Raw genomic sequence first — 12,045 nt, 5'->3', positions numbered from 1 at the left:
GATCACTATATTTAAATTGTATAATAAATACAGCCTCAGCCATCGATGCGTGGATGTAGCGCTGCGGGTTTAGCTGCTAACTGCTTGCATTGACTCCCAAACCGTGTGCTGTGGAAGTAATGTCATATCACAAGGCGTTTATGAGATGAGATGTACTTCATTGATCCCAAGGTGGGGAAATTATATGGCAGCAGCAGAACAGACAGTGATAAGCTCAACTAAAATAAAATGAAATATTGACCATGAACAGATCTAGGAAAATAAACATTAGATGCATGCTTTTTTTTCCATGAGAAAAGCGTCTTTTTGACTGAGTGGCTCTGCTGAGTTGTCGGGATTACAATCTCAGCCAGAAACAACAAATGAGATGTACTGTACTTTATTGAGCACAAGATTAGGAAATTATTTGGCAGCAGCAGCATAACATGACATAACGTTTTTGCAAACGCCACCCGATAGAAAGCTTTTTAAACGGCACTTGTCAAAATTTCATTTAAAGCTGCGTAGAAAGCATCCGATGCTCCAGCAGATTATTTCTGCGTCTGTTTTGATTCTGCTCTGTACTGACGTTTCTGTTTTTACACAAGCTCACAGGTTGTTTTTTTTGTTTGTCCCGCGTGTCCAGATGTGCATCCGCTCCTTCAACCGCCGCTCACAGCGTCTTTCCTCAGTAATGAGCCGGGTCCGGCTCACAACATCTGGGAAGTCTTTCTGGGCCCCCGGTGGAGGGGAAACACAGAAGCCCCCGTTCTGTGTTTGGCAGTTTTTATTTTTGGCCCCCGATTTGAGATCAAATAATTTCCCCCCTCATCAGTGGCGAGCACTCTTCCAGCACGCCGAGACGTGCCGGCGTATTTTAGAAATGTTTTAATCTGTATTCGCTACTGACGCCACGAAGCATCGCAGCTTGTTAGCTGCTTGCCCCCCGCAGCAATATCTCAACTTCGCAACCACTTATATTTTAGGGTAATTCCTCAGCTGTGGTTTTATTTTTGACAGCATGAACTTTTGAGGATCAAACGTACAGTAGGGATGTGGAGTTTTTTTTTTTAAATTATTATTTATTTCTATTTCCTTCTTTCACAAGTGCAAACCCTTCCCGGTGTTTGCGCTGATGAAATTATTTAAATCACGCTTCTAGTCGTCCCAAAAATCCAATGCTAATTTTCCATACAACAGCAAATAATCATGAGTTTTAATGTAAAAAAAACATTGTATTATTTATTAAGATGCAAAAATCCCAAAAATACAATGCTAATTTTCCATACAACAGCAAATAATAATGTGTTTTAATGTAATAAAAAAAAATTGCTATATTTTTTAAGATGCAAAAATACCCAAAATTCAATGCTGATTTTCCATACAACAGCAAATAATCATTTGTTTTAATGTAAAAAAATATTGTGATATTTATTAAGATGCAAAAATCCCCAAATTACAATGCTAATTTTCCATACAACGGCAAATAATCATGTGTTTTAATGTAAAAAAAACAAACAAACATTGTGATATTTATTAGAATGCAAAAATCCCCCAAATCCAATGCTAATTTTCCATACAACAGCAATTAAGCATTTGTTTTAATGTAAAAAAAAAAAAACATTGTGATATTTATTAAGATGCAAATAGCGGTGCATAATGGTGAAGACGTGTATGTGTAACAGTCCTCACTTTGAAGACAATAAGATGGTTTTCCATGATTTCGGCCCGACTTGCAGTGTCAGCCTTCTTCTACTTCCTCCTGTCTTTTCCTCAGTGTGAGTTTCCTCATGGCTGGTCTCATCACCACCTTACAAATACGGAAAAACAGAAAACCGGCACAGAATACCAAAATACAGTAATACCTTGATTCCATGACCAAGCTCGTAACTCAATTCCTTATATATCAAATAAAATTTCCCCATTGATATGAATTAAAAAATTTTGTTATGAATACATAACAAAAGAGGATGTGAAGAAATAAACTGGTTATATGAGGTGAATTTACCTTGAAGATGGGATGGAGATGGAAGAGGATGTTGGTGATTTTTTTCGTTTGGTGCTTTATCGCTTAACTTCACTTCCTGGCTGCACACTTAATGCTACAATGTGTTGCTAAATGTAACTTGCGCACTTTGCTACACTTTATGGCTAATCTCAATTTAGCAACGTAGTGAATGCCGCTCCTCTTTTTAAAATGATCGAACCATCCCCGACCAGCTTTGAATGACTCTTCCGATGCCGCCTTACGAAATGTAAAAGTTCCCCAAGCGATGCATTAAAACACCCTGTTTTTGTCATTTTGTAACAAACCTGGAGCGCCATGTCCACATCAACATCAGTATCTATTTCTAAACCGAAACTAAATAAAAGCAGGGTTTGCATTTTCCGTACTACATTCCTCAACGTAGACGCCTATGTCTTAAAATCACGCTCCAGGTTTGTTGCAAAACGACAAAAAAGCTGTTCTAATGCGTCAGTATATGACTCCAAGGGAACTTTCACATTTCGTCAGTCTGTTGACAACGCGGTTGGGTGTGAGGACGTTCCAGCCGTCTGTTGCACCAAATCTTCATAAATCTTCTCCTGCCTTCTCACTGATGACGCTCTCCGTCACCGTATCTCACCGACTATAACTTCTCCATCTCTTCCTGGACGAATCCACAACACGCACACCTCGTTCGTGCTTTTCCATGATTTTCTCTGGGGCACCTAGTGACAGGCAGTCCATCTGAATTATTTTAAATGTCAGTTCATGGACGGCGGCGGCCGCACCGGTGTCAAACGCTCATCCTAGAAACTAACTCAGATCTCGGCTTGTATCGCAAAGCAAAATATCCTCAGAGCGACGGCTCGTATCTCAGAAAACTAGCGATGTCAGAGTCAAAGTCAGCTTTTTTGCTAATTTCTCCACATTCTGAGGAATTGAGAAGACGTTTCTCACAATCCAACGGTGACATGAAATTAACAAAATAATCATAATATAGTGCAAAGTAAAGAGCACTGTTAGATTAAACAGTAAACATTCAACAGTGAGGTATAAAGTATAAATATAAAGTATGATAAATATAACTATATATATAAATATATATATATTATTGTTATGTTTTTCTTGAAACTCTGGCACAACAATTTCCTTCGGGATAAATAAAGTTGTTCTTATTCTTATCCTAATAAAGTGCATGCTTATTCAGACAGATATTTGACGGCATGAGTTTTTTTTGTGTACAGTTTAGTGCAAAGGTCAGAACTATAATGGTATATGTCGCAATAGCCGCATGAAGGTTTGCTCTGTGCTGAGTAGCAGTTGTGCAAAATAGCAAAAAAGCAAATCCTGACAAGCTGGTGTTTGAAGCTCTTGGTGAGCCTGCTGGAGCGGCTCGGAGGCTCAAGTCCGGACTCCCTGAAGGCAGGAGGCTGAACGGGCTGTGCACGTGGCGGCTGCTGTCGCTCGCCATGGAGGACGCTTTACGGCTGAGGCTGGTGGAGTGTATGTCTTTCAGGGAGGGGTTTTGGATGCCGATGATCCTTCCTGTTGTTTTCACGATGCGCTGCAGAGCTTTTCTGTTTTCCGTGCAGCTCCCGCCTCTCACATCGATACAGCTGGACAGGATGCTTTTGATGGTTTCCTGGTAGAACAGGGGTGGGCAATTATTTTGCTGGCAGGCCATATTTCTCATTTAATTTTTACGAACGGTGAACAAAATGAAAATTGCATATTAAAAGGTCAATTATTTGGCATTTTATTTCCATTTTAAAATCATCAATGAGAATATAAATGTACCGACGTTATTTTGGAAAAAAAATGAAAGAAAAAAAATATAAAAAGAAAAAATACGTTTCTAAATTCATAATCGATCGAAAATACTTATTGAAATATTCAAAGAAAATAGTTTGTTGGGCCGGAGCTGGAGCAGAAGGTTTTTTGAGAACGCTGAAGCTGTGGGCTGTTGACGCTATTAGCGTTAGCTCAGGTAGCTAATAAGCCTTTGGCAGTCGGAAAAATATAGCTAACGCAGTGATGGATGAGGAGGATGGTGGCACACAAGATGAGGAGAAATGTAAAAAAGAAGATAGACCTAAAAGAAAATTACACACCAAAATGAGTAGAAATGCTGCAACACAAGAGCAGTGCCCTGGAACGGGAGAGGTTTCATCCAAATTTGGGCGTTACCTAACAGAGCAATGCTAATTCCACCACGGGTATGTCCGAAAAGCCAAATCACCGGAGGGGGAAACTAGTGTTCTGAAATTCAGTTCTACGGGGGACTTCAGATTAAAAAAGAAATAAATAGGAAATTGGAGTCTTTATTTTCAGTCAGCGCCGCAAAGTCCAAACAACGTCCTGACTTCCGGCTTCTGCGCGTCGGCACCTCGAAGGGCGTTCGGCAGGGAGCGCCGCCGACTTAAGCTAATTAGCGGCAACTCAACGAGAGACGACGGGATTCATCAGACGACCGGGAGCAAACTGGTGTGCGGCTCAGCGGCGAGACCAGGATATTGTCTAATGAGGGCGTCCATCACCCCCCACCTGCTGGCGCGACACACCCCGACCGACTCTTCCCCTTAAAAAACAACAACGAGACGCGTATTTTCCTGTGGTTTTTTTCCCGTCTTCTATCGGGGTGACTCGCGTCGGGGCTCGCGTTCGCCGCTCATCACAGGCCTCCTGAGACGCGTCTGACAGCTCGGCTTGTTTTACCGCAGGATATATTTATTTATTTGTCTACCCCCCCCCCCCCCAACACACACAAACACACACACACACACACACACCCTAGCCCTCCTTAGGCTCTTGTCATACATTTTTAATCAAATTTCTCCCGTTGAAATTTGGGGAAATGCGCTGCGCCCTGTCGATAAACCCGGCTTCCCGTATATAACGGCTCCGGATATGTGTCAAGTAGTTGAAAGGTTTTGAGGCTCTTCCTGTTTAAAAATCATATGCCCCCTTTTTTTTTTTTTTTTTCCCTCTGTGTGCCTGTGCTTTGCTTTTTTATTTATTTGTTTACATATGGTTGTTGAAAATGTCACCTCTAATTACATGTTGTTCCCACACCAGTAGAGAACCTTTCTTTTTTACATTTTTTTTTTTTATTTTCTTTCCTGCCTGTTTCTCTTCCTCGGCTAACGGGAAGCTCCGGGTCCCACAGAGGATCCTGTTTTACTTCAAAGTGCCTCCAGTTGAAGGTTTGCTCGGAGTCCATGTGTTTTCTTCCAAGAATATATGAATGAATTAGCCACTTTTCCTCACTAATTAATACATTTTTATTAGAACGTTTGAATTTTTTTATGTACATCAGATCATTTAAAAAAAAATGCACAGTGTACCGTTCTATTTTTCTTTATAGTTCTAAAAACAATTGCCAGACATTTTTAGACCAATTTTTTTTTTTTTTTCTGGCTTAAATCAACTCTTCATTCAAAATCCGGCTCTGTTTTTTTGTGATAAAATGACATGAGCAATTATTTTGACAAGGCAAAGGAAAAATTTTTACACACACATACATATTTGTAACTGTATAGCGCAATATGCCACCTGCACATTAGCAGACTAGGAAAAGATTTGGATAAGACTCGCGGTAAACTATCATCTCACACCTGCTGTCATTAAAAGATTTGTGTTTAGAGTTTTAAGTCTCAGCCTGGTCTCAGACTGAGATTTTACAAACACTGAAACTCACAGGGTCACGATGTACAAGACTATAACTAGATTCCTTCCACATTTTTTTCCCCATCATGCAATGTTTTCCTGGTTATTTGCAGAGCCTCTGCTATTTCACTCCATCCCTTTCCCCTTCTCCGCTCGGAGGTGATCCATCGGAGAGTTGACATCGTCCGAGCCGAGCTGTTCCGCCCACGGCTCCGCCGTCCGCCCCTCTATCTGGACGCTCCGTGCTGATCGGGACGTCCATCGCCGTTCCCGTTCATCCGTACCGCCGACAAATACCGTCTCTGATGCCAGCGCCACCCTGGCGATTGCCTATCAGGTTTCCTTTTCCTGGTTTTGTTGGAGCTCATCTATTGGTTGTTGATTGTGTTCCATCGCCCAGAAGACCGAAAGACTTGCAATTTTATGAAACGTGTTTGATACTGTCTTAAACCCAAGACTAGGAAAAGACTGACCGAAAACAACTCGAGTTGCCGCGTTATTTTTAACGATGGAGATGACGGGAGTGAGCTGCGACTCCAGTAAGACTCCAATGATTTCCTCCCGACTTTCAATTTTTAGTTTTTGGTCTGAGCCCAGCATTGGAGTGCTGTGCAAGAAAATACCTGGTTGGATCCCGACTTGGGACCTTTCTATGCGAAGTCCATGTTTTCCATTGGGTTCCTCAGAGTTCTCCAGGTTTCACCCACTGGTCAAACACATGCAGGAGGTCCAGTGGAGACCCCGAGTTATCCAGGCGTGTGAATGAGCGAGTGAACGATCGTATGTCTCTTTTACGGCCCTGCGATCGACTGGTAGCGGGTACAGGTTGAACCCGCAGGATACGCCGGAGAGATTATGAATGAATGACTGATGCCAGGTGGTGAACAACGTCCTGCATTCAATGCCACAAATGTTAGTATATAAATAACCATCTAAGCATTATTGGGAAGCAAGTAAAAGCAGAGGCTTGTGCAGTAATATAGATTAACATAAATGTTGCATCAAATGTCAGTGTTGCATTTTAATTCTGTGTATATCAAGGTTGTGGCCATTTTACATCTACTTTATATGCCTTGGGGAATTTTTAATCTTTAAGACGATAATTGCTGCCCTTTGAAAAACCACAGATCTGTGAGAAAAACAGTTCTGTGATGAGGATTTATTTTTTTCCCCAGTTCATCCGAGAGGGTTTAAGTAGGATATTTTAAAGCTTTACGGAGAAACTCTGACTCTTCACCAGACAGTTAAAGGATGGACAGGAGCCAATGACTCCAGTTGTTGCGTAGCAGAAAGTACAATGTTCTTGCTGAAAAATGCTAGAAGTAGTAGCATCAATCTATAACCAAAAATCCCTACTGAAATCGGTAGTTGCTTGACAGCCGCTTTTAGACTGAAAAGTTCAAAGAAGTGTCCGACTTGATTCCGGGAAGTAGCTTCTTCTGGGGGAAACCTTCTAGTTTTGAATTCCCTCAGACAGTTGGGATCCACGGCAGGGACTGGTGTAGCGCCACAGTCAAACCAATGAAGAAGTGCAAGACAACACAGACAGCATGCAGGTGGAAGCCGCCATGCCGGGAATAACAACTGTGGCCCATCGGATGGTTGAATCGTCTCTATCTTTTCCCCGCACTGCTTTGCCGTGTGCAGAACCTGCCGTTACCTCTCTCTGGATTTCTTTTGGCCAAAGGGTTGATGTTCCTCTGCGAGCCTGGGAGACCCCTCGTTGGGGTCGCAGGCATCTCTCCATTTCTTGCCGGCTATGTCCATTTAAATGATCTTTAAGGATATCCTCTGCAGTCCACTTGAAGTATCTGGCAGTCACCAAGCATCTAAGTCATGTTAGTTCCTATGGAACCTTAAAAACCCCTTCCTCGGAGAAGGAGCTAGAATGTTCCTGGAGCAATGTGGTCTCTGGTCCTGCTCTCACTGAATGCTTGGGGAAATTGCCTAGTTCCTGAGACACTTCGAGCTTCCTTTAGCGCGAAAGTGGCCAGCGCTGTCTAGGCCAGGGGTGCCCCCACTTTTCAAATGACTATGTGAAAATGATCTACCTCCACTAAAAATGCTGAATATATATTTATTGATATATCTACTGAGTATACTTAACATAATAAATGTTTGTGGAATTTGCATAACTGCATGAACCCTTATGGCACACTACAACTGAGTACTTTTTTGGTAAATACCTTATTCTGATGACTTGAATGGAGTCAGCATCATAGTTGAAATTAGCTGTGACTGCTGTCCTAACAGCTGGGATTTTAGTTCCCTCACTTTTTGGAGGGAAGTCAGCGCTGTAGTTTTTATGAACGGTCTGGAAATGCAGCTCCACGTTTCCCTTTTTCGGTAAAGTGATGGCAGACCGGCAGATGAGGCAAACGCACTTTGAAAATGACATAGTAAAAAAAAAAAGCCCACCTCCCATTCAGTATGGAAGTGATACGTTTTAGTCTTTTTACTTAGTCCAGCTCCCCCACTCATTTTTATACCCATAAGTTTAGAAGACGTAAATTGGAGGCTAACTCGCTAGCTTGCTAGAACGTGCCGTTATGTGCCCATGCGCAGTGACGCCTGTGTCAGAAAAGGTAGGATGCCATCCGATTGACCCACGCGATCGACCGGTAGATCGCGATCGACGCATCGGACACACCTGGTCTTGGTGTTTTCCTGTGACAGAAGAACCTTCTGGTCTTACAGAAGTGGACGGAACGGTTTGGGATGAACAGATTTGTTCGACGCGAGTGATCAGTATTCATATGAGGACAAAGAAGAGGGGGCCGATTCATTGGTCAGAGAGAAATTGACGGGGAGCGGAGGGGGGGATTCTTTGTCATATAAATGCTGCAGAAAATGACGCCGCATTCACAGTTGCTGGCGAGGCTCTGAAGAGTGTAATTGAAAAAGCTGAGGATCTCTGCTTTCGCCGACTTCTCCAAGCAGATAGATAAGTTCAACTGTTCCAAAGTTATTAGGCATTTTTTGGAAGCCATTTGTAGTCATGGGCGAGTCTGCGGGACTTTAATCAATTATCCATGAAAATACTCCGAGACTGAAAAGTCGGAGTTTCATTTGAAATTCTTTGCTTCCCTGTGATTTGATAACATGTGACACCCGATGTCCTGCTCTGGTTTTCACACATCCAGGATGTCTGAAGTCATTGAGGTCTTGAATAAAAAAACAAATAAGACATTCTGTCTATTCTGCTGTGCGTCGCTTATATTTTTTGTATCTTTTTTTTTTCCCACTATAAGATTTTTTTTATAGGGGGGAAAAGAATGCTGTAGCGGCACGATTAAGACACTCGACACATTCTTTCTCTCTCTGAGTATTGCAAGCACACACACACACACACACATTCCCAGGCTAGAGAAAACCCGACCTCGCGCACCAGCAGATGGAGGCTTTCCAAACCAATGGCGGGTGCCCACGGGAGTTTTGCGGAAATGTGCTCAGAGATTGATATCTCTATGAAGGTGTATCTCTGCAAGACCGCCTGCGTCACCAGAGGATGAAATATTGCAGCGGCACAATAATAGCCTTTATTGGAGGCACAAAAGGGACGGGGATTCTGGCTGAGTTGAGATGGAATGGCTCGCCAGCTCCAAACCAATATGAGGAAGGGATGGATTCGTGTCTCAATATTCAGTCCGACGTTCTCATCATCTTTACCCCCTTATGTGACTCGCCCTGTTATTTTATCATGCTTTTTTTTTTTTTTTTTTTCTTCTCCAGCATCTCTCAGCTGTCCATCTCAACAAACTACATCTTGTCCTTTTACATGTTTTTAATTGAGCTTTTTTTTTTTTTTCTTCCACTTCCAGCTGTGTCGTGCCGCCAGCTGGATGGGACGCAGGCAGACATCAGCGAGTGTCTGAAATCCTCCAAGGCCATGCCGGCCATCACTCAGCGCTGTCAGCTCCCCTGCCAGGATGACTGCCAGCTGACCAACTGGTCCAAGTTCTCGTCCTGCACAGCTGACTGCGTTGGGGTCCGCACAAGAAAGAGGGCATTGATAGGTGAGGACAGAGAGCGGCACACCATCCATAATGGTGTGTTGTTTTGCCGCTGTCACGCAGGGTCTCGGGGCGGCCCGGGACGCCACGCCGAGACGGCCCAGATGGAAGATGGAAATTGACCTCCGCCGAATGTGTTTATCATTCCGGCGGGGTCCGCTGAGGGCGAATGCCAAAAAGTGGCAAATAAATCTGTCTGAAACACCAAATTACCACGGGGGGGGGACGACGAAATTTAACCGTAAAAAACAAGGTCAGAACAAACGCCGGCGTCCGACCCGGCCGCTGCAAACCCCCAGACGACGGAGCCGACTGGCCCAGATGGGGGAAAAAAAAAAAAAAAAAAAAAAGTCATGCACCACTGCAGCATCCATCCACAGCCAGCAGCCAATCATCTCCTTTCCCTCCAATTAAACACGCGACCCGCAGTCTCTGCATTGTTCTGAGGAAACGAACTGCTTACATAATATGTTATGAGCGCTGTCATAATAGACACGCTTATTTGCACGGCGGTTTTAGCGCCGACGAGGCACTAGGGGAAGGGAGCGATAATGACGGCAGGCGAGCAGTAAAGCGAAACACAAGGTCAACGTGTTTTCAGGTAGGTCGTAGCGGCTAAATGCTCCGGAGGGAGCCAAGCAACAACGGCGGAAATAGCTCCTCATTCTTTATTTCTTACCGGCCGCGTAAACAGAATAAAACGACAACAGGCGTCGGTGTCGATTATTCTCTCCCCTCAGCGACTGGTGGTGCGCAAATAGCTTTCGTTCTCCAACTGTAAACCAGATGAGTATCTCTCTCACCTCTGGAAAGGAGTGGCGAGGCCGTGCAGGGTTTACGATGAGGATCTTCGAGAAGGTTTAAATGATTTAAACCGGGGAAGTGAAGTTTTTTTTTTGGAGTTTTATCCAAAATTAAACTAAGCAATGTGTTTGATGTTTGCCCAATCCCTCACAGGCACGCTTACTTGAAAAAAAAAAAAAATGGGGTGAAGAAAAACCCTTACGTTTTTTACTGCTGACTTAATATATCGTGAGTTCCTGGGCAGAGTGTGCCGAAGTTTGTCTTGCGTCGTCCCTAACACTTTTTTTTTTTTTTTTTTTTTTACCTCAAGCTGTTTTATAAAACCGTTCTGGGACGAAAGATCCGTACAACGGTGTTTACGTTCACATTTTAACGAAAATAAAAAAGTTGTATGGCGTTACAGAAACACGGCACTCCTTCCACATGATTTTGGAAAAAAAAAAAAAAGAAAAAAATGTAAATATTATTGTTGGCTGAAAGGAAAATCTTTTTATTTCCAGTCATGCTCTGATTGACATTCCAAGATTATTACCGGGGTTGACGAGAACTCAACACATCGAATATTACAGAAAATAAACAGTTTCTCAGAAACTGCATGAACGCTGCCGTGTAGCGGTCTGTCTCTCGTGTGAGTGGCTGAGGGAGAGGCTCATGCTAACGCTACAGATCATGTCATAGCATCTCCTCAGCCTGTGGGTTTTAGCTAATGTTTTGCCTCAGTGGAATTTATCGGTTGCTAAAACAAAGAGCTAAAGTTAGACGTGCTGGTTCCTCTGTGGAATTGATGCACTTGTGCAAATGGCTGGTGAAACCCTGACTCCTCTCTCTCCTGCTGGTCCCACAAACCCGCGGAGGGGTACGTGAATTCTCATCACAATGTCTCTTGGAATACCATGCAGGAGTCCCAAGATTTATTCCAAGGACCGACATAAGGCAATTTTGTCGCAAGTCGGACCAGCCGTAGCCTTAGTCACTTACCTAACCTGGAACACCCTGAAGTCGTACATATATATGAAGAAGCAGAACTAGGCAGCGGGACAATGAAAGGGATACTATAATAATAATAGTGCAGGAAAACAACAAAGGACAGAAATGAAACTGTAATAAAAAAAAAGGAAATGCAATGACTTTCCTTTTGTTTACAAGACAGTAGTGGAACCAGCGATGCTGTAGGCCTGGAGGAGGAGAAGATTTATGGATGTAGTGAAAGAGGACATGAAGTTAGTTGGGGTGAGAGGAGAGGATACAGAGAATGGGGTTAGATGGAGGAGGTTGATTTGCTGCGGCGACCCCTGAACAAAGTAGCCGAAAGGGAAAAAAGGAAGTAGTAATGGATTTCTTTTACTTCGACGTGCTGCCTCCATTTGGGAGCCATATTGAAGGGTGAAAAAGTCACAGCTAAGTCCCAAAGAAACTCTGCATTAAGGTGTATCCGCAAAAACGTACAAGTCTCCCCGCATTTCACGTTGTGCTGCTTCGAGCACTGGAAAAGTCAAAACAGCACAAGTTGAGGACGACGCAAGTTGAGGACTCCCCTCTTTCTAGAGTTGTTTTTGCAGAGATTAGCCAAAGGAGTATAACTTAAACTCAGTTCTC

General features: G+C 43.2%; 1 protein-coding gene across 1 annotated transcript in view; it reads left to right on the top strand.

Annotated features, from left to right (window-relative positions):
- The window catches only part of thsd7ab (thrombospondin, type I, domain containing 7Ab), a 146,983-nt gene that overhangs the window by 68,510 nt on the left and 66,428 nt on the right, over nucleotides 1–12,045 (top strand). The window contains exon 12 of the mRNA XM_086154429.1: nucleotides 9,454–9,648. Within this exon, the coding sequence (XP_086010555.1) occupies nucleotides 9,454–9,648 (195 nt within the window). The remainder of the gene's footprint in view (nucleotides 1–9,453; nucleotides 9,649–12,045) is intronic.

This window comes from Fistularia commersonii, chromosome 10, assembly GCF_037954325.1.
Source record: "Fistularia commersonii isolate RoL2024-O1a breed Wild chromosome 10, RoL_Fcom_v1.0, whole genome shotgun sequence".
In the NCBI taxonomy this organism is placed as follows: Eukaryota; Metazoa; Chordata; class Actinopteri; order Syngnathiformes; family Fistulariidae; genus Fistularia; species Fistularia commersonii.
This window is presented reverse-complemented; position numbering and strand designations above follow the sequence as displayed.